The sequence below is a fragment of the Lathyrus oleraceus genome, chromosome 6, assembly GCF_024323335.1.
Source record: "Lathyrus oleraceus cultivar Zhongwan6 chromosome 6, CAAS_Psat_ZW6_1.0, whole genome shotgun sequence".
NCBI classification, from domain to species: Eukaryota; Viridiplantae; Streptophyta; class Magnoliopsida; order Fabales; family Fabaceae; genus Lathyrus; species Lathyrus oleraceus.
In genome coordinates, this window is record NC_066584.1 from 459,078,734 (window position 1) to 459,103,136 (window position 24,403).

The 24,403-nt window shown below is 32.8% G+C and overlaps 3 protein-coding genes across 3 annotated transcripts; 2 read left to right on the plus strand and 1 right to left on the minus strand.

Moving 5' to 3' along the window:
* Positions 1–5,596: 5,596 nt before the first annotated feature.
* Positions 5,597–7,091, plus strand: LOC127092485 (probable xyloglucan endotransglucosylase/hydrolase protein 10). The gene is made up of 4 exons (XM_051031364.1): positions 5,597–5,846; positions 5,981–6,081; positions 6,169–6,362; positions 6,657–7,091. The coding sequence occupies exons 1-4, from the start codon at positions 5,654–5,656 to the stop codon at positions 7,057–7,059; spliced, it is 891 nt and encodes a 296-aa protein (XP_050887321.1). The 5' UTR covers positions 5,597–5,653; the 3' UTR covers positions 7,060–7,091.
* Positions 7,092–16,295: 9,204 nt separating this feature from the next.
* Positions 16,296–16,969, plus strand: LOC127093089 (agamous-like MADS-box protein AGL62). The gene has a single exon (XM_051031988.1). The coding sequence runs from the start codon at positions 16,362–16,364 to the stop codon at positions 16,887–16,889; it is 528 nt and encodes a 175-aa protein (XP_050887945.1). The 5' UTR covers positions 16,296–16,361; the 3' UTR covers positions 16,890–16,969.
* Positions 16,970–21,545: 4,576 nt separating this feature from the next.
* LOC127096228 (uncharacterized) lies at positions 21,546–23,318 on the minus strand. The gene is made up of 3 exons (XM_051034824.1): positions 23,112–23,318; positions 22,811–22,994; positions 21,546–22,630 (listed from the first exon to the last, which is right to left on the minus strand). Exons 1-3 carry the CDS (start codon positions 23,316–23,318, stop codon positions 21,546–21,548), a joined length of 1,476 nt encoding a protein of 491 aa, XP_050890781.1.
* Between the last annotated feature and the right edge of the window lie 1,085 nt (positions 23,319–24,403).

The window sequence follows — 24,403 nt, forward strand, 5'->3', positions numbered from 1 at the left end:
TTTATAGATTTAGGTTAACTTGAACCTCAAGGCAAAACCCAAAACTATAAAAGTCTGAAAATAGCTAACACTACTAAAATAGGCCTAAGTCGAAATCCTGTGTGAAGCAACATATTTCGACACTTCGACACTAATACAACTCAAGATACTAGGTGGTTCGACACTTCCTTACTCTATCGAGAAACATGCTTGGACACAAGGAATTACAATTCAACACACCACCTAATTCATTATGTCTAAGTTATCTACATTCATCATAGCTCGTAGTCTTCTGAACACTTCGACCTGCACCCCCCTTGTCATGATGTCTGCAATCTGATTCTTAGTTCTGCAGTATTCCACATTCATCTTCCCATCTGCTACATGCTCTCGAAGATAATGAAACCTCATCTCGATGTGCTTGCTTCAATCATGTGCTATTAGATTCTTCGCCAGATTGATAGTTGGCATGCTGTCGACCTTCATGGTAATTGCTCCATGATTCTTCGTTGTTATCTCTTCGAGCAGATTCACCATCCAAGTTGCTTGACATGCACAAAGGGAAACAACTATGTATTCTGCTTCGTACGAAGACAATACCACTACTGACTCTTTTCTCGAACTCCAAGCAACTGGTGCACCACCTAGCATAAACACATAGCCAGCTGTGGATTTTGGATCCTCAGCATCACTACACCAACTTGAGTCAGTGTATCCCACTAATTTGCATTATTTTCCTTCATCATCAGCAGGAAACAAAATGCCATAGTTGAGAGTTCCCCTTAGATACCTTAGTATCCTCTTCGCCGCTGCTAGATGTGATACCTTTGGCTTCTGCATGAACCTACTCATCATACCTATACTATATGCTAAGTCATGCCTTGTATGACAAAGGTATCGAAGTGACCCGATAAGTCTTCTATATTGGGTTGGGTCGCCATCATCTTCATCTGAATCTTTCGACAGTTGTAATCTGGGCTCTGTTGGAGTCGAAGTTAGGTTGCAATCTTGCATCTCAAATCTCTTCAGTATTTTACCTGCTTACCTTCTTTGATGCATCATCAAACCTCTACCACTCTTTTAGAATTCGATGCCAAGGAAATATAAAATGTCACCCAGATCTGACATTTCAAATTCCTTGTTGAGATCACCCTTGAAGTCTTCGATCTCCTTCTTGCAACTACCTGTTATCAACAAGTCATCGACATAAAGGCATACTATAAGAAATTCACTCTTGCTTCTTCTTACATATACTCCATGTTTAGATTTTCACTTCACAAATTCCTTCTCCCTTTGAAAGCCATCTATCTTCTTGTTCTAAGCTCTTAGAGCTTATTTAAGTCCGTACATGGCTTTATACAGTCTGTACACTTTGCTTTCTTCGCCATATTTCACAAACCCAGTTGATTATGCAACATAAACTTATTCTTCTAAGGGGCCATTAAGGAATGCACATTTCACATCCATCTGACACATCTTCCAGTTGTTCATGTTTGCTAGACCAATAACCAACCTGATTGTTTCGATCCTAGCAACAGGTGCAAAAACCTCATCCAAGTCGATTACTTCTTTCTGAAGAAATCCTTTCGCCACAAGTATCGTCTTGTGTCGAGTCACTTCTCCTCTAGGATTCAACTTCACCTTGTATACCCATTTCACATTGATTTCCTTCTTGTCTTGGGGCAATTCGACAAGTGACCAAGTGTTGTTGACTTCGATTGACTTCAGCTCTTCGTCCATTGCTTTCATCCACTTCGAATCTTTCAATGTCTCAGCTGCATTGACAGGTTCAACATCTGCGTAGAAAGCATAATATACCAACTCACCTTCTTCATTGACCACATCATCTGATGTAATCACATATTCTTGCAACCTTGCAAGCATGTGTCTCGTTCTTTAAGGTCTATTTGGGCTTGCTTCACCTCTGACTTCTTCCTGTCAAACTTCTCTTTCGACTTCACTAGTTGGTTCATCATAAAAGATTCTCATTGAATCTTTCTTGACACTCTCAGTCCAATCCCACTCCTTAAGCTCATCTATGATCACGTCCCTGCTGATCACCACTTGCTTATTCACTGGGTCGAACAACTTGTATCCTTCAGTCGAATGATATCCTATCAGGATCATCTGATTCAACTTGTCATCAATTTTTCTTCTCAACTGATCTAACACATGTCTATGTGCTATAGATCCAAACACCTTCAGACGACTCAAGCTAGGCTTGACACCAGACCAACATTCTTCTGGCGTGATTCCTTCTAGCTTCTTCGTCAGACATCTGTTTAGGATATATGTCGCAGTCGACACAACTTCTCCCCATAATTCTTTGGTAGATGCTTGCCTTTCAACATACTTCTAACCATATTCATGATGGTTTTATTCTTCCTTTCTGCGACTTCATTCTGCTATGGAGTGTAAGGTGACACCACCTTATGCACAATCCCTTCTTTCACACATAATGCATCGAAGTCTTTCGACACATATTCTCCACCACCATCAGTCCTCAAAATCTTGATCTTTCGACCATAGATTTAAACTTGGCAAATACCCCGATCACTTTACTTTTCTTCTTGATCAGGTAAGACCATAATTTTCGACTGAAATCATCTATGAATGTAACAAAGTATTTGTTACCTTCAATCGAATCCACCTAGAGAGGACCACATACATCAGAGTAATGACTTCAAGAATTGCCTTCGACCTGCTTCCTGCATCCTTATTGAAGTTGTTCTTATGCTGCTTCGCCTGCACACATTCTTCACACACTTCATTTGGAATGTCGATTTCTGGTAATCCTGAAACCATATTTCTTCTCTTCAAATCTCTGATGTCTTTGAATTTGAGATGGCCAAGTCTATAATGCCATATTCATTCATCTCTGCTGGCTATTGTTGCAAGGCACTTATGCTTCATCACATTTAGTTCAATCTTGAAGGTTCTATTCTAAGACATTGGAGCTTTCAAGATCAACCTTCCATTTGAGTCGAGAACTCTCACCATCTTGTCTTTGATTGACACCTTGTAGTTCTTTTCGACCAACTGCCCTATGCTGAGAAAATTTCTCTTCATGCCTGGTATATACAACACATTTGAAATTACTGACCTCTTGATATCTTTCCTCATAATCAGAACATCACAAACACCTTCAGCTGCTAGAGTATTGTCATTCACAAATTTCACTATGTTCTTCATTAAGGGCTTTATGTTGACAAACCAATCTTTTCTTCCAGATATGTGTGATGAGCATCCTGAGTCCAAGTACCACTGATCCTTGAATCTCTCTTCATCTCTTGTTGTAACCATCAACAATGCCTCTTCTTCTTCATGTTTTGCAAACTTTGCATAATTTTCTTGATTCTTCTGATTTTTTGGATAATCACTAGAACAATGACCATACCTTTGACAATTGTAGCACTGAATGTGACTCTTGTCTGGCTTTTGACCACCACCTATTTCTCTACCTGCAACACCACCTCTTTGGTTGCCTTGGTTCCATGGTTTTCTCTGATTCGACTAGTTTCCTTCTTGTTGATTTCGACCAGTCGAATTGTTGTAACCTCATCTGCCTTTGTTGCCATTCCAACTTCCTTTGTCTTTTCTTTCTTTTTCTGATTGAGCCTGCAAAGCCATATTACTCTCCGACTTTCCTACAGCTCTTCCAACCATTCTTTGTTCATGAGATTCAAGCGTCCCTTGAAGCTCTTCCTTTGTCAGTTTTGACAAATCTTTCGACTCTTCTATGACTACTATCACGTGGTCGAACTTTGGAGCCAACGACCTTAAGATCTTTCCAATAACAGATCTTGATATCAACACTTCTCCACATACCTTGATTTGATTCACTAGTTTCGTAACCTTGGTGAAAAATCAGTTATGCTTTCATTGTCTTCCATCTGAAGCAATTCATACGTTCTTTTGTGAGTTTGTAACCTCACCTCTTTCACCTTCTCCCCACCTCCAAACGATTTCTCCAGAATTTCCCATGCTTCTTTCGCTGACTCTGCATCACTAACATTTTCAAAGTTATCTGCATCAACACATTGATTTATTATAAAGAGAGCTTTATAATCTTTCTTCTTCAATTACTCCTTCCTTCACAAGATCCCAAAGATCTTTATAACAGAATACAATATTTATCTGCTTGCACCAATTCTCATAATTGTTGTTCTTGAGAATTAGAAGATTTGCTGAAAAATGTCCGTTTGGGTGATTCTTTGCCATTGTGATTTTCTTTCCACGAATCGATTAAATCGAAGCTCTTGATACCAAATGTTGGAACCACCAAAATCTATGGAGAATTTCAATCAATCTTGATGAACAAGATTGTTATCACCCACACAATAACAATGAAAAGAGAATAACAATGGAGAAAGAAAGAAAGTAAAGAACAATGAAGAAGAAGAGTAATAGAATTCTGGAGAGTTTCTCTCTGCCCACAAATTGTGGAAAACTTCTTATTCACTTTGCAACTGCAAAATACTGTGAATACAATGTTATGAATGCTCTATTCACTTCATTACAAAAATAAGGGTTACTCCCTCTATTTATAGATTTAGGTTAACTTGGACCTCAAGGCAAAGCGCAAAACTATAAAAGCCCAAAATAGCTAACACTACTAAAATAGGCCTAAGTCGAAATCCTGTGTGAAGCAACATGCTTCGACACTTCGACACTAATACAAATCAAGATACTAGGTGGTTCAACACTTTCTTACTCTATCGAACAACCTGCTTCGACTCAAGAAATTACAATTCAATAATTATTACCTATTTATATTTTGAAAGCACTGAGATCTTCGGATTTTGGTTCATATTCACCATTATTATTTGTTGTATTCTTCAATGATATCTGAAGCAAAATCAAAGTGGTGTTTTTTTCTAGAGAAAATAGAACGCAAAAATCAATACAGAGATGTGGGAATTTTTTGAGAAAAACAATAAAAAATCAAGGAAAGAGAGGAAGAAAGGAAGAAGATTGGAAAATGTTTGATTCTAAGCTTTTTAAGAAAAGTTGCGAAGAAAGAGAACGCGTGTTTGTAAGTTTTCCTTCTATCCTATGTAAGACTTGTTGACTGCTATGGTTAACATTGAGAAGCAAACAATATTGGTAAAATAATAAATACTTAGTAATTAAGATTTGTTAATCATTAGTGCAATTAAGTATGCTTAATCTAAAATGTTAAGGATTTAAAAAGGGTTACACGGAAAATGATCAGCATGTGATTTTCTTAAATAGAATATAGATTTAATTTCGATTTTTTCTCACCATGTGGTTATTTGAATATGTATAAAATTGTTACCAATGACTAAGGAAGTGTATTTTTATAAAGAAAAAAAAAATATTTTTGTAAGAGTTAAAAACAATTTTTTAACAACTAAAAAAGTATATTTGTATGAAATAAAATTTTGGGTTCATTAATCTCATTGGTGAGTACTTTTTCAATAACAAGAGAGGGAAAAGAGTTTTTCTTGAAAATGCATAGAACTAGACAAGTGTATGTTCCAAGTATGGTATATCTTTCAACCAAGATTCCAACAACAAAATTTCCCTTGCTTCCTCCTAGAGATATTCTTAAAATTTTCACCCTTCCATATGCAATACCTATATATAGTTTTTTCTTCAATTTCAATCACAAACTTCAATCATCTTAACCATATATTCTTTTATATGAACCATGAATAATTACCTCCACACAACACTTTTCTTCTTTTTTGTGTATGTTTCTTCTAGTCTCTTTCAATTTTCAGTTGCTTCTATTGTTTCAACCGGTGACTTCAATAAGGACTTCTTTGTGGTATGGTCTCCCAATCATATCAACACATCTGATGATGGAAAAACAAGAAGCTTGAAACTTGATCAAGAATCTGGTATTCTCAAATATATCTATAATATATCTATAACGAGTTATGAAGCACAAACACGTCATATTGAAAATGTGTATTGAAACCGACACATATTGATATATTCAATTATTTTAAGTACGAGTTTTGGATCATTGCAGGGGCTGGTTTTGCTTCAAACCAGATGTTTTTATTCGGACAAATTGACATGCAAATCAAACTAGTACCAGGTGATTCCGCAGGCACAGTCTTGGCCTTTTATGTAAGAACCATTTTTAGTTTATTTTCTATCTATGTTTATCTTATATATGAAAGTATAGCTAAAATTAGTTTGGATTTTTTTTTCCAGCTGACATCTGATCAACCAAATAGAGATGAAATAGACTTGGAATTTCTAGGAAACGTCTCCGGCCAGCCCTATATTCTTCAAACAAATATTTATGCAGACGGATTTGACAATAGAGAGGAAAGGATTCATCTGTGGTTTGATCCCTCAAAGGACTTCCATACTTATTCTGTGTTGTGGAATCTGCACCAAATTGTGTTAGTAATTTCATTATATCCTTAAATCATTCTCTTCGGTCCTTAGTACTAAAAAAAAAACTTAGACTTGAGAGCATGCTTTTTTTAAGGTTTCAGATTCGAATTTCGTTAGGTGTTAGTTATTTTTGTGTTTGGTCAGTTCATATAGAGATTAACTCTGACTTTAAATGGGATCCTGCAAGTGAACAGTGAGTTTGGTCTCTCTCGGATTAATCGGTCAAAGGGTCAGATACGGAGTTTTCAAAAAAAAAGTTATATAGTTGATGTACATATATATACTATTTCCTTTTGCAGGTTCATGGTGGATACAATTCCAATAAGAGTTTACAGAAACCATGCAGACAAAGGAGTAGCATTTCCTAGACGGCAACCAATGAGTCTAAAAGCAACCCTTTGGAATGGTGAAAGTTGGGCAACAAGAGGTGGCCAAGATAAAATTGATTGGAAAAACGGACCTTTTATAGCTTCATTTAGAAACTATAAAATTGATGCTTGTGTGTGGAAAGGGAACCCAAGGTTTTGTAGAGCATCAAGCTCTAACAATTGGTGGAACCAATATAACTTTAGTTCATTAACTTCCATACAAAGAAGGTGGTTTAAATGGGTTAGGAAATATCATTTGGTTTATGATTATTGTCAAGATAATGAAAGGTTCCAAAATGGTGTTCCTAGGGAATGTTCTCTGCCTAAGTATTGATCAATAAGGAGTATGATTACTTGTTTGGTTTCTTTCCCTCTAAGTATGGTTTTTTATAATTTGAAGTAAGATGCTACATTTATTTTCAAGTTTAATACCAAAAGGTTATAAGTTGGCTTTGGTTTGCTCACTATGATATGTATATATTTTTGACAAATGTGTTCATATCCAATTCAAATTTGAGAGTTTAAAAACATCACAAATGAAATTATATTTTAAAAATATTTTATCAAAAAAATACTTAAAAAACAATTAAAAAATTTGAAAATATAATCACGTAGAAAAAACTAATTTTAATTAAGAAATTGAAAAAAATTAAAAATTAAAAAAAATTAAGAGAAAATATTCAGAGATAAGATATAAATAAAAAATAATGGAAGAAATTAAGAAGTGATGTATTTTAAAGAGAACTTAGAGAAAAAGATTAAAAAAAGATAAAAGTAAGAAATGAAAAAAAATGAGAAAAATTACTTGAGAAATGAGGAGGAAATTTTTGAGGGTTTAAACCAATCACGTGTGTCTAGGCCCTCACAATTTCACAAATATGTTTTGTGACTAAATTTGTAGTCACCTAAAATCCAACCACAACTTGTGGCAAAAAAAACTTTCTAAAAATTTTCAAGACTTTTCTACCGGTCATAACTAGTGTTTAAAATTCAAAAATTGTCATCGATTTGATCAAAATACATTTTAAATTATTAATCACGGGTTGAACTATGTGAATGCAAACCTAATTCTACAAATTAAAAATAAAAAATAATTTTAAAATAATATTCTTAACATAAATTTAGTAATTATAAAATCTATGCACAAAGAGCATGCAAGTGAGTTGAATAACAATCTTAAATTAAGTTTTAAATTCTACATATAACAACATTCAGATAATTTTAAAACACTATTATAAAATAAAGCAAGTTCTAAACATGGTAAATAAGAACACAAATTCAAATACATTATAATAATATAATAATTCATAAATTATTTATGTTCATGGAGTCAAATTATCATACTCGTGATATCAATTTTCATCTTCATCTTCTACGTCTTCCTTTAAAGTTTATCCTTTTTTATTATTGTTTTTCTCTTGATTCATATTTTTCATGCTATTGTCACGTACATTATCAACATCTCAAATTTATCATTATCTAAACCTAATATATATATATATAAAATATGATAACAATTTTAAAAAAATAGTTATAAATTAAAATCTAGAGATAATAAATAAAAAATAATAAAATGAATTCACAATCAGAATCTAATTTTTATCACTTGAAATTGATTGAATAATCAAATTTTCAAGGTCATTACACCTTGCTTCCACTTCTTTATTAGAGGGGTGCTCAATCCTTTAATACCCAACTAAAAAGGTCACTAATTATTTTAATATTGATATGGTCATAACTTCAACACCTTTATTTCTAAGCACACATAAATTAACTATAAGTCCATGTAATTAAATATAAAAAGATAATTGATTGAATAAAAACAAACATAATAGTACTTATTGTGAAGCCTGAGTTATAAGGAACAAAGACTAAATCATTAAGTTTTTGATGCTCCAATCTATTTTAACTTTCGAAATAAATATGTTCAAATACACTCCAATTTCATTCGCAACATGGAGCACTACAAGTTTGACTTAAAACATGAATAACAAGTCTTTCTAAAGTTGTTATATTATTGTCACAAAATATTGGACAAATGACTCCAAACACAAGAAAATGAGTGAATTGTCTGGATTTGAAAAACAATGTCCAAATAAGAATATTTAATAAACACATAGTTTAAAACTAGTTTATAAAATAAACAATGAATAAGCAGCATAATAAAGAAAATCAAATGAAAAGACAAAAATACAACTAAAGTAAATAAATGACTAGAATGTAAAAAATATAAAGGAAAAGAAAGATACACCAAATATTTATTTTGGTTCGACCTAATAATTTGTTCTACTCCTCTCCTCAAGAATTTTTTCTAGAGAGTTTTCATTATTATGTCAGCTTTTGACAGATTTTGCCCACGAACCTCCTTACAAAAGGATTGCAGTTTTATAATGGCTTTCCTCCCAACAAAACACTATATTTTTAACTACAGAGACCTCACAACCAAGATATTTTACCACCTGGACAATCTCAAACCAAATGAGAATTTTTAACATCCGACTAAGCTCAAGAACCAAACAAGAGTTTTAATTACGGATACCTCCTAACCAAACAAAGGTTTTATCAAGTTCACCTCAATAACCCAACGAGAGATTTTTAATTGGTTTAGCTTACAAAAAAAAACTTCTCACAATAGAGATATTACAACAATTCCCCCACACCAAAAGCAAGAACTTGATAGATAAAAGTTACACTCTTAAAAGTACTAAGGCAAAAGTGAAGAAATAAAGAAAAAGAGATGACAGTGAGAAATGGTTTTTGAAATACATTTTCTGGTGTGAATGAAACGAGAACGAACCTTATTTAAAGGATAAAGTGTAACCCATATATGAAAATAATCCATGTGCCTTTTAATGTCCATAATTGATTTTGCATATCACATAATCGATTATGTGATATAAAAAGGAAGTTTCTTAAAGGCGTCGTCACTAATCAGTTAGGAGATCTAATAATTGATTATAAGAGTTACAAAAGTGATGGTCGACTAATTCGAATGAGATATTCAATTATTCCATATAAAAAACCCTTATAGGTGAAAATGTGTGTATGTGTGTGTGTGCGCGCGTGTGTGTTATTTGTATTACTAAACTCAAGAGTTAATCTTATAGTTTTATAGACATAGATCACTTGATACATACATTACAAACTTTCACACTTCGCCTCTTTCACAACTATGAAGATTCAAGATCCCTTGCTAGATTCAATATTGATTTAGCAATTCATTTGTGACTTAAATTCTTCTATCTGATGATGCTTGATAATTCTTCTTAGCAAACATCATCAATAGAGATATTGCTTAATCAGAGATCTGCACTGACTCTATTGAACACGCTTCACATTAGGTGTTATCCTCCATAGATGGGTTTTGACAAATTTATCTTTAAGCACCCTAATTGATCATCAAATCAGATGAAGACGTCATGTCACCATTTTATCATCATCAAAACTAGATAGCTTTAATCAACATTACCGATGAAGACTTCACTTTAGAGTATTGTCATCATTAAAACCAAACATATTGTTGTGAACATCGAACATACAAGTATATAGATCCACATAATCAATAATATCTAAAATTCTTGTTTTTGTGGACATATGTTTTTCAAATTCTATATCATTATATCGACAAGTTGAATTTAGCCAATAACCAACAACATTGAAATTTTACGAAGTTGTGAATCCTAACGATTATTAAGATACTCAAGTAAGGTTGTGCTTTCTTTTTGTTTCTATAAAACCTTTTCACCATCTCTTTTATATATTTGACTATATATTTGTAAATGAAGGCCATAACAGGTTTCTTTGTAAATAATGCCATAGTTGTGAAAGAAAGGAAGTGTAAAAACTCGGTTATTCATGTCCGTCTGAGTGACCAGTCTCTTATAAAGACATAATGATATTTCTGAAAATACTATGAAAAAATCACACACACTAAAAACATTTGAAAAACCTATCATATATTTTTTAAGGCCTAGTTAGTTGATTAAAGGAGTTTCTAATTGGTAGGAAGACTTTTTCTAGCTGAATAATAGATTAGACCAATAGTATAATCTATAATTTTCACTAAGCTGGGTCTAAAACCGATTGGGGAAGACTCTTAATTATTGTTAACATCTAAACATAAAACCTTCTATTTGTGGTTGAAAAATCGATTATTAAAGGTTAATAACTGATATCCTAATTGATTATAGCATTGATTTGGCTGCTAGATTATTTCCAAATTTATACAACACCTTGGCCTATAAATAGAGAGTTTATCTATCATTTTTCATATCTAGAAAACATGCTTTGATCTCACTTTCACTTCTGCCATCATTTTTACTAAATCTCTAGTTTTTCTCACATATATTTAGGCATAGTGCTTATTGAGTATTCTTTAGCCTAAGTGAGAATATTTGTTCCGGGTGAGGGCTTAATTGTGAACTTATCAGGAGTGTATCATCTCCCGAGTAAATATTTCTCCTATAAGAAGTTATTTTAGTTGTGAGCTAAACCATTAAAAGCTCTTGTTTGGTTTGGGGATTGTCCTAGGAAGTCTACGTTTGGTTCCAAAGTTTCTCAGAGGCAAAAAGCTCTCTTTTGGTTCGTGAAGATCAACAAATAAAATATCCATACCATTCTTGAGCTCAGCCCGGTTAAAACCTCTATTGTTTGAGATTAACCCATTTAAAATATCATTCAATTCTTGAGTTTAGCCAGGTGAAAGCTTAGTCAGTTTGAGATTAACCCGTATAAAATCTCACCTCGATTTGTGGTCATCAATATAAAATCCCGGTTCGGTTCGGAGGATAGACAACTCAAAACTCCATATTGCTACGAGATTAGCCCATGAAAAATATCTATTTGATTTGGAGGATACCATTCTAAGTCTTGTTCATTGTTTGGTTTGAAGTTAGCCTTAAAACTTTACTTCCTTGTATAAAAAGGTTCATGGGCATATCCTTCTAAAAAGTCTCAAGTTTATTGGATAATCTCAAGAATAATTCTTTGGGAGAAGAGTAAGTCAATATAGGTCGAACTTGTATAAATATATGGTGTATGTCTCTATCCCTTATCTCTTTACTTGATTGTCTTTCCTTTGACTTTTTGCTGCTTATTTACTCGTTTGTTTTCAATTTTTTTTCAAAATCTGATATTCCAAATGATATTATTTTAAATCACAGTTTTTCAATTAGTTTGGTTGGGTTTCATTTTTGAAAAACAATTAAAATTGAACACACCGTTACAAAATACACATATCGTAACATGCTATTACCCCGACTCTTCAATCGACCAAAGTAATAGCTCGATTTTAGGCGTCTGCATTTTTTTTATTAAAAACCTTTTCACTATGGTCCATACTAATAATCATGGTGATATGTTAAGGCTTACAAATTTCGAATCCCAACACCAATAATTTTCTTTTTTTTATTACAAAATGGACGTATCACGTATAATCTTATATTTATATTAAAATTAAAATATTTTTCACTACGGTTTAAAACAGAAAGCATTGTGAAATGTTCCTACAATTTATCATGGTCATTTTTAACAACTGTGGTTAAAAGTATGTCCTATATTTAAGCAAAAGTTCTCTCATTCAAAACAGAAACACCATCTCTCTCATAAAATAAAATCCTAACATCTCTCTCACACCTTATCCTGATCTCCATGAAAAGTTGTATACCATTTCTTAACAAAACTTCAACATATATTCTTCAAATCTTATGGATTAAGGAAAAGTGTTACACAAAACTCATATCTTTCACTCCCTCTTCACATTTCAGGTACATGAGACGTTTCCATCTTTTATGTTATGAGCTGTGATATTTTTTATGTTTTTGTGGGATATGTTAATGTTTTTGTGTAGCTATGTTGTATATTGTTGCTGATACAAGTTGTAGTTGTTGGTGATTTTGTTTTGTTTTATAAAAGTTGTATGTTTTTTGTTAAGGTATGTTCTTGTTGATAAAAGTTATATGTTGTTGTTGATAAAAGTTATATGTTGTTGATGATTTTATTTTTTGTTTTATAAAAGTTGTATGTTACATAAAAGTTGTATGTTATTGTTAAGGTATACCTTTGTTGATAAAAGTTGTATGTTGTTTTTAAGGTATGTTGTAATTGATAAAATTTATATGTTCTTGTTGATAAAAGTTACATGTTATTCTTAATAAAAATTGTATGGTGTTATTAAGGTGTGCTGTTGTTGATAATAGTTGTATGTTGTTGATAATTTTTGGGTTTGTTGATAAAAGTTGTGATAATGTTGATATTTTTGTTATTTTTAATGATATACCTTGTACATTGTAGCTTTCATTACATTCAATCAACTGTCCTAGAAGATTATTTCATTATAACGCATGTGGTTTGGGTGTTCTACCAACATCTCATTTAATATATAACCTTTTGAATTAAATTAGAAATTAGTAATATGAAAAATTAAGTTATGTTAGTTCATCAATCAACACTTTCTTTTATACCACAATATTTCTTTATAGTTAATACTTTTCATAATAAACTAGTAAAAAAAGGAAGTGTTGATTGAATAATTACAAGCATTAAACCAAATAATAAGATAATGAGTTGAAGAAAGCTCGAAAAATATTGATTAGTGTAACTTGTTCTTCTAATATAACTCAATTTGTCATATTGTTAATTTCTAAATCAGACCCGGTGACCTCTATTGGATATTTTTTTTGTTTGGATATTTTTTTGACTTAAAACTTATCCAAACTGAACTGTCACACCCATATGAATTATAATAGGATATAATTCATATTTAGATTTGCACATCACAAATAAAACAAATGGTAAGTTAATTACTAAGGTTTAAAGTAATAATATTGGGCTAGGTCAAGATTTTTATCTTTCGAATACGAGCCTCATGCTTGAGGAAATGTGCACATGTTAGGAGAAAATTGGGTTAGATTTAAGCCCGAGTTCATAAGAGCCCACCCCTGATCTCCTAAACAACGCAATTAAGGCTTATTAATAGCCATGAATTATCTATCCCAGACAAGAAGATATGAGGATCAATCCCTATCGAATGACCTTGAGTAGACATAGGAACATGGGCATTTACGACTCATTAATTGGATTCAAGAAGGTTGATCCTGCAAGGTAGTACAAATAACTAACTCCTTACTAAGAAATGGGCATCTTTTTCTACATACACATACTTTCCTTACCTTTCCCACTAGGAGATAACTATGCGACACTTGTTGATCAACATTGGTAGATTTATCAAATTATGTACTCAATTTGGACATGGATCAACTCGGTCGTTTTATCCGGGATGATCCAAGAAGTCACAAACAAGATGGGTGTGTTAGTGGATCGGGTACTCTCATAAATCATCTCACCTCTATGAGACTCATGCTTGAGGGGGTATGTACCTTTCAGATTCTTATGAGTCGGTCTCCAATAAGCAACAACGGGTTGTCAATATAATTTTTCCTCCTTAAACTTGAGGGGTTGTATACATCCAAGATAAAATGAATGGGTCAGGTTAATTACTAAGTTGTAAGGGAATAAGATTGTGCCAGATCAAGATTTTTCTTCCTTAAGCATTTCGCCTCTACAAACCTCATGCTTGAGGGACTGATACATGTGCGAAAACTTGTGTTTGATTTATATGTGGGTTTAGGAGTCCCGCCCCTGATCTCATTGACAAAGTAGTTAAGACTTATTAATATTCATGAATTAAATATCCTGGACAAAAAGACAAATGAATTGATCCTTATTGAGCCACCTCGAGTAAATAGGAAAACATGAGCATTTATGGCTCATTAATTGGATTCATGAAGGTTGAGCTTGCAAGGTAACATAAATTTCAGACCGCTTGCTAAGAAAGGGAAATCTTCATCTAAAGACACACACTTTACATATCCTTTCCACTGACGGGAAAAAATTAAATAGATTAAATTAAACTAATTAAAACAATTAACATATAATACATTAGATTAATATAACATATTAATATAAAAATAAATATTAAAATATAACTTGATTTCGATAAAAAATTCAAACATAGAATCGAGTGATTATCAAAAATAAACATTTAAATACCTCTAATGATATTTAATTTTGTATGATTATCATGTTTTTTAAATCGATTTGCAACTTTAATATAGATTAGATCGACTTAGAATATCAACATCCCTATTTTTTTTTATAGCAAGCCAATTATGAAGCTATGCTTGGGAATATTCAACCATGCCCATATTGATTTCGACCGATGTTTATTCTTCATGTCTCTCCTTCAAAGACCTTGGGTACTCTTCTGCAAGAAAATCTTGGAGGTTTATGTGGTTTTTGATCCTTACCCAACGAAATTGAATTTTATTGAATTTTATACGGTTGATTTTATGCTTCATTCCTAATATTATTAGCTAGAATAGTTAACAACTTAGGCTTGAATCTTATCCAATGACCTATCCAATACAAATTAAATCTTAAATATAAATTTTGTAGTATATTATTTCTGATATTATATTCAATAATCTATCCAATACAAATTAAATTTCACAATTGAATTATGTATAGGGATGACAATGTGTAGGTTTGTGCAGAGTATTATAGTATCCATCCATATATTCGAATTTGAAAAAATCTTGTGTTCGATCCATATCTGTTTGGGTGTTAAAATTAGCACTCGTACCTGTGTTTTATTAGTATATAACCCGCATTCTTATTAGAAATAAATAGATCAATCATAAAATATCATATAATTTTAAATTTTTAAAAATATTAAAAAAAATTTAAACAGTAATTGTTGAAATAAAGAAACATTTATATTGAATACATAATGGTTTAAATTGATATACATTTTATAATTGATAAAATACATTTGTATATAATAATATAAATAAAATATATAAATATATAATATATATATATATATATATATATATATATATATATATATAATATAAATAAATATATATATATATATATATATATATATATATATATATATATATATATATATATATATATATATATATATATATATATATATATATATATATATATATATATATATATATATATATATATATATATATATATATATATATATATATATATATATATATATATATATATATATATATATATATATATATATATATATATATATATATAAAATGTGTGGGAATGAGTTGGGATGGATACCAAGGCACCCATATCCATACTGGTGGGTGCCCGTTTGGGATGAGTCAAATTATCATCCCTAATTATCGGTAAATTAAAAAAAAAATTAATTGATTTTAATAATACAATTAATGTTATTTATTAAAACACTTTTATCAATTACAGTTAATACAATAGTTAAGTGAAATAATGATATATTATTTAAGAAAAAATTGCTGTAGTAATTTAAAACAATAACTAATATAGTAACTATTAAGAAGATACAAAAATGAATAGTCCCCGTAAAACATTTCTTATGAAACAAATCCCATGTGAAAGTTCAAATTCACCTTGAATTCAATTTGATACAAAATGGAATATAAAAATTTGGTCAATATGTAACACTAAATGCCAATTTAATTTATAATGAGAGAAATTGTAGGAACTTATTTTATTGCACTATAAAACAAATAGTATCTTCCTTACAACTACACATCATTTCAAAGTTTCACACATTTCATCATGAATAACTCAGTTAACCAAAAAAAGAAAACCATGGGACGCAAGAAGATCGAAATCAAGAAAGTCGAAAAAGAAAGCAACAAACAAGTCACATTCTCCAAAAGAAGATCCGGTTTATTCAAAAAAGCTTGCGAACTTTGCGTCTTGAGCGATGTTAATCTCGCCATCATTGTGTTCTCTCCTGCTGATAAACTATTCTGCTGCAGTCGACCCAACACCGACGCGATCCTCAAGAGTTACATCAATGGAACCACCGAGTTTGAGGATCAGAAGTCGACGGAACATTCTTCGATCTGCGAGGAGTATAATAGAGAATATGAAGAGGCACTAAAGATGTTGGAAATGGAAAAGAAGAAACTTGCGGATATTGAGCATTTGGCTAGGGATTGGAATAACGGTGGATGGTGGAATGATTCTATAGATGATATGGGTAGTGAACAGCTTCAGCAATTTATGATGTCCATTTTTGAGTTGAGGAAGAAGCTTGCGGAGAAAGAACATGAACATCTCATGATGTTTTCTATGTAATAGAACTGTTTGTCGATTAATGAATAAATTGTTTTTTTTTTGTTTGTTTCTGTTCTTTCAGTCTGCACTTTGTATACCGCAATGGCCATTTGTTTAATTGTAATTTGATTTGGATATTTTTCTCATATCATGTGCTTATTTGAATCTTGTTTATATTTGAATTATTTCATCATGATCATTTCCTATCGAATTGTTAACGAGGATTTTGTGTTGATAGGAATATTGAACCCATTTTATATTCTAATCACTACATTAGGCAAGTTGGGGAGGTTAAAAGAGCAAAAATGGATTAGGTTAGCAGGCTATCGGCATTAAACAACGGTCCCACATAACTTAAGGTAAAAAAAAATCTCAATCCACCTTTCAATAATAAAGACATTGTTGTAAAGTAATTAAGTAATTTTTTTTTTAAATTAAAAAAAGGTAAAAAGAAATGAAAGTGGTGAAAATGAATAAGTTATGCATCGTTAAATCAACTCAGTTGATAGTTGTGCAAGAACATCATATATATATATATATATATATATATATATATATATATATATATATATATATAAGGATGTCGGTTTGAACCCACGACATCCCATTTATTCAGTTTAAAATGGTGAATTCCAACCACTAAACAACTTGACCAAAAGAAAAGAAAGAAATAAACAAGTTAGTATTTTAGATTCGTTAAATTGAATCATAATTTAAGTTTGTAAAGAAAAAAAGTGAAAAACTAAAGAAAAAAAATTGTGACTAATTGACATGTATGTGTAAGTTATTTGAATTAGAATTCTCACATTTCTTGAAAAATTGGAGTTTGAACATTTTACAAGTGAGAGAATTCATATATCTAATATCTTAAGGTTTAGGGCGAATATGTAGTATGACTCTCACTTGTGAAGTTGCTTTTGATCCAATGAGTTTGCTCCTCTCATGATCCATCTATGGTATCCGAGTTAATGGTTAACTTAAGGGACCGATTATTTGAATTGAAAGTCTTCCTAACATAGTGGTGGTCGTACAACGTGTTCTATTGAAGTATCGTGACATGGTAAGGGTGTCAACAATGATACAAGTGCATGCAAATGAAAACAAAACTCTCTCAAGTGATACAAATGTGAGTTAGAAGTCCCTAGTTGCTTAAAATAGTGGAGTCTAGTGAAAATATGGAGATTAGAAAGTGTAACTTGAATCTCACATGTACTGACTATATACGTTGGATCATCTCGGTTGAGCCATGTATGATTGGGCCTTAACACTAAGGCTTTAGTCGGTATAGAACAGTTGCCCCCAAGGCTTTTCAGATGCGTGTCGGCTAGGAAGTCTTTCAAAGTTGTGGCCGTCCCCTGGAGATTATGTTGGAACATGGTGAGATGTAGGAAGATCACGAAAGTGTTACAAAAATAACGGGGAACAAGTGGATTAAATGCTCTCCCATCATTGAAACGTCTCACTAGTTATTTCAGACACGTGGCTTTGGGCTCGCAGGTGTTGACTGCAGTATTCCTATCAAGGGTAAGTATTTGTTTTATTGTATCTACAAAGACTGGTGCGATATCAATGTCGTTCAACAATTACTATGATTTTAAGCGAAAGTTTGAAAGATGTTTGTTACAAAGTGTAAATCAATAAATGATTGAAAAACATTTACGAATCCGTTACACACAATCTAAACGTTTATCAATATCATCATGTATCGCTTACCGATAGTGTTTATGTCTAAACTCCTGACGAGAGTTCAACCGTATTGTTGAACCGACGATCTCTCAGTATATTAAACAATACGGTAGCCTTAAGACTCAATACCCAAGTGAATGTTAAATTTAAATCTATGTCTAGAGTTTAGCATCTAACAGATGATTATCCTAAATCGAGATTCGAAGAGTATTTCTCAATAATAGTTCAAATCAATATGCAAAACAAGTAAACAAGGATAACATCTATATAGATTCATACAAGATTGTATACAACGTCATGATCAATAAAAATACATAGTGGTACGACGAACTTACATCCAATCCCAACAAGAAAGGGATTAGCTACTCATGGTAGCTAGATACAAAGAGAAGAGTGAAGATGGACATGCATCAATCGTGATTTCCAAACGATTGATGCGAACCCAGCTTCCGATCTTCAAGAAGCACCCTCTCCTATTATTTTCTAAGTTTCTCTCTCTCTCTCTCCAAAATGTAATATATATATATATATATATATATATATATATATATATATATATATATATATATATATATATATATATATATATATATATATAAATCTGAAGTGCAAAGCTATTTACATATATCTAAAAAAGCAGACTGCGCTTAGCCCTAGATTTGGCGCTAAGCGCAGCTAGCAGACAAATAACTTAAACCTCCATAAATGGCTACCTCTAAGCATGCTTTGTGCGTGCTAAGCCCCACATGAAACTTCGATTTCTTCCAAAAGTTGCATGTTGAAGCTATTTCTTCCGCTTTTGATGTCTTAAGTTCCTCCAATACAACATACCTTCAAAATGAGTTGCAAATGATCAATTTACATAATATTTACACATAAGTTGAGGTTTTGACTTGTGAATCCAAATAATCAAGCTAATAAGTTCCATTTTTCATGCATAATTTCACCATAATTTGGCACTTATCAACTCTCCCCAACATAGAACTTTGTTTGTCCTCAAACAAGAGTCTTACTAACCTAAAGAAACAAGCAAATACCAAAAATTTCAAGGTCAAAAGGTTTTAAGAAAAGAAAATAAACGCATGGTTCAAATTCCAAAAGTATAAGCAAAGTGATGCTTACCACTATACTATAACAACACCAGGATCATGAAACAAGTTCTATCCACAAAAGACATGTAAAAAATTCTTAAACAACACAAGTTCAAATATGAATCACACCTAACACACATCTTCATCACGGATAAAGAAGAAAAATGAGGGAATTTACTCACACACAACAATCTTGCTAACATCTAGGTCAACTTATGCATTCATCCAAGCAAAGCATATTGAAAACACCAAAGCATAAAACACAAAGGACTTTCAAGGGTTGTAATGAGGCTTGGTTAACAAAGAAGGGTCATATCTAAATGTATTTAAAACAAAGTTTCCAAACTCTAGAAGAACGTCCACTTTTCAATGTATTTACAGTTTACAACTTCATTCACCACTTTTCTTTGGTATGCAGATCCTAGATGTCGTACACGATGTCACAACACCAGGGTCAGCACATTGTCACACCACAAACAATATCAGGATTTAAGTAAGTAGCAATAAAGTAAATAACACAAATAGTTGTTAACCCAGTTCGGTGCAACGTCACCTACATCTGGGGGTTACCAAACCAGGAAGGAAATTCACTATCACAGAATTAGTTTGAAGTTCTAAACAACCTCAGGTTTGACAAACTTCTCACCTAATCTCTACTCGTGGAAGTTTCTATCTAAGACTCTCCTAGATATGAGACCCCTTTCACCTCCCTTTGATCACACAACAGTGACAACAACGTATATCAGAAAACAACATCCTCTCTTGCTTAACATCTCATCAGGGATTGACAATTACAACTCAATACAACAAGTCCAATTCAAGTATCGAAGAGATACTTGAATGGCTCACAAAAAACACATACAACTAAACCCTAAAAGAAACAATATTCAGCGTTGCTTAGATGCCTTCTTAGGTTTAAAAATGATATATAAATAGCCTCAAAAAGGTATGAGCTTCAGGGTTGATTGATAACAGATCCAAGGGCTTTGTGCAATCCTCTGCAGGTTTGATTCCAATCATATCAGATGTTTCCTAACATGTTTTGACATCTTTACTTCAAAAACAAGGCAAAGCAAAATAGTCTTTTGCTTTTATAAAATGTGTTTCTTGACCCATAAATCTCGTGAAATAAATCTTTAGAGGATCTTCAAATATCTCACAAATAGAAATAAATCTTTCAAGAAACTGAAATAGAGCACACTCCAATGTTGAACCAATATGTCATGGCATCTTGTCCAACATCTTGCTTGAATACCTATTTTTCCAAAATGCAACCAATCACTATACAACAAACCTAACAATCTCCCCCTTTGGCAAATTTTGGCTAAAGCAACCTTTGCATAGACCAGCTAGAAAGAGGGTAAAGATCACAACAATAAAACCAATACATAAGGATAAAAATAACATGATCTTTTACAAACCAAATAAAAACAACAGAGGCAGGCACAACAGAAAAGAACATATCCTCACATTTGAGAGAAATAAACTCTCACACGAAGAACATGCTTAAGAGAAAAATAAATTCTCTTTGTCAAGATGTCAAGACATTTGATCTAACTTTATTAAAACAGGAAGCCCACACGAAACTAGCCTATCACCATAGGCTCGAAAAGCAAATGACCCCCTTGAGTAGCAGAGCAGGGGCCATAACCACTCCCCCTTCATATGTACTCCCCCTCAAGGGGCAAGAGTCATGGCAGGGCCATCACTCCATCTATCATAGAATTATTCCCCCTTTTTAGCCAAAAAAGTTGACAAACACAAATAGGCTTTAGATGTAGCAGAGTAATCAAAAGTTAAGTTACATGCCAAGGGAACTTTAAAGTGCCTAAATATTTAGGGCATAACCCACAAAAAAACAACTAGAAGTACAAACAAAACACAGAAAAACTAGAATACTTCAGTCTTCATCACTGTTGGTTGTCTCTTCATCACCACTTGTATCAGTACCTTCTTCATTAGCATTATCTTCACCTGTTTCATCACCTTTCAAATTTTCGTCTTCTTCAAACAAGGCCTTTATCAGGATCTCAAGCCTGATCTTCCTCTCAGTACAACCTTTTATAGTTTCATCCAAGTTTTTGCAGGTATCTTTTAGGTCAACAATGATTCTTGCTCTAGTAGTAGACCCGAAAGGTTTCTGGTCAGATGTCATGACAATGTCTGGAACATGTTTCCCAGTGAAAAGCCTATAAGGTAATGACAGAGGGGGATCTCTTTTGCAGATACTATCAGAACTGAGAAAAATACTTGGGTGTTGACTCAATATAACACCACCAATTAATGAGGGAAATGCTATTGGCATCTTCATAGTGAAGGAGGCAACATGCTTCATTGTTTGATCAAAGACATAGGATCCAAAGTCAAGCTCTGTCTTGGTCCCTACAATATAGATGAACTTACCCAATCCAGTAGCAATGTTTGAAGTGTTATTAGTTAGCACCCAATTAGCAACTCCAATTCTGTGAAGTACTGCATACTTCACACTCAAGTAACTTTCTAACAACTTCCCTTTCCTTGGACATTCCTTCACATGTTTAAGCATAATCTCTCTGCAGATTGCATTGTCAAAAACTTCCACTTTAGCTTGTTCTTCTTCATTTCTACCCAAGAACCTATATATGATTTCAGGAGAGAAATCCAAACACCTTCCTCTTACATACACTTTTCTAAACTCCTTGCTCCTTTTGTTGTCATATTCCTTAGAGATATTTATAATGAATTCTTTAACAAGCATTTCATAACACTTGCTAAAGCCAGTCACAATCTTCATTAATCCAACTTCTTGAATCAGGCTCATCACTTCTTTGCATTCAAACACATCTTTGCCAAGTTCTCTTTCCATCGCAACTCTTCTTTGGTAAATAAATTTCCATTTTTCTACATTCTCCACAAAGTGAAAGAAGATGTTGTCAATTGGGACTTCATGAATATTTGTTAGAATCTTCTTCCCAGAAGTTTGCTTTCTTGTAGTAGAGATGATGTCTTAAACATTGTGTTCAACATCATGGTCAGATTCACTAGACTCAGAAGGGACTTCCTTCCTCTTAAGAGATTTCTTCTTGGAAATAGGAGTAACTACCTTGCTTCATCCTTTTGTAGGGCCAACACTAGTTCTTCTCCTGAGAGATTTTAAGGGCGTGCTAAAGGATTTAACTACTTTACCTTTTTTGCTCTTTAACCTTTTAGCTATTCCTGGAGCCAATATTTTTCCAACGAGCTCATCATCAGAGTCCAGATCATCTATACTCATTATGTTTTCCTTCTTCTCTACAAAGTTTTCTTCTTTGTTAGCTAAATCACCAGACATGCCATCAGAATCCTCTATGTCTTCATATTTTTCAGGAGACTAAGTAGACATATTAACATCAGATTTATCTAGAGGGGTTTCAGTAGTGTTATCAGGTTGGGCCAAGGATGTGGAGACATACGACACAACACCAGTCTTAGGTTCAATACCCAAAACCCGAGATATCAGCACACAAATATTCTTATCAACGTCATCTCTATCAACAACAATCATGCTAGATTTACTCAAAGTAGTAACAAATCTAGGTTTATTAGTCTTTTCAGAGGTTTCAACATTTTCCATAACATTTGGTACAATAGGACATTTTGCAGAAGCATCAACATTAGGTTCGATATTAATAGGATTAAGGTACAGGCTAGTCATCGAATGAGGTTTCTTGACAATAGTGGAGGGTTCAAGAATTTTTACATTACTAGCAGCAATAAATGGAGAAGAAGAGGTACTTACTTTAGAGGGCTTGCCCTTTCTCGAAGCAGACGTTCTAGGCTTCTATATAGGGGTTGCATGGTTAGGAACCATAAAGAGAGGAACAACATTAATAATAACTTTAGAGAGATCTATATCAGTACCAATATTCTTAGGGTTCGATTTCTCTTTGGTGCACTTGCTAGGAGTTGAGAGAGAAGGTTGAGACATTTTGGAGTTTTGATTTTGAGGTATGAACTTCAAAGAGAATATAGAGCGATGAAGGTGATCGAGAATAAAGTTTAGATAGATAGTAGAGAGAATAATGAGGGTGGCGTGAATGATATTGATAGAGTAGGTAGAATGGCGTGTTGAGAAAATAAGGAAGGTTTGTAATGATTTTCCTTGAGTTTTGTGCACCATTAAATGTAGGGAAGAGAAATTTTGATTTCCATGTCTCCATATCAGTAATTGCTATAATTCTTAAAGCATGCAAAGGCCTAATTCACCTCTTAACTTTTCAAACTGATTTGTATATAAAGCTTTAGTGAAAATATCTTCCAGTTGCTTCTTAATGGCTACATGCTCAAGAGTAACAAATTTGTCTATAACAAGATCCCTGATAAAATGATGATGAATGTCAATATGCTTAGTTCTGTTATGCTAAATAGGATTCGTAGATATGTTGATAACACATAGGTTGTCACAATATAATGTCATGACATCTTGCTGGACATTGTATTCCTCTAGCATTTGTTTCATCCAAATTATTTGAGACATGCAATATATTCAGCCTTAGCCGTAGGCAATGACACACAATTTTGCTTCTTGCTGAACCAAGATATTAAATTATTTCCCAAGAACGAACATCCTCAAGAAGTGCTCTTTCTATCATCAACACTGTAAGACCCCAATTTTGGCCCTAAGATCCCTCATGGCCCATATCATATCATATCATGGCCTCAAGGATCATTGCATGCCCTAGCTTCCCTCCTAGTGGGTGGGTTACCTTGTGAGTGTGGTTCTTGATCACCAAGCATGTC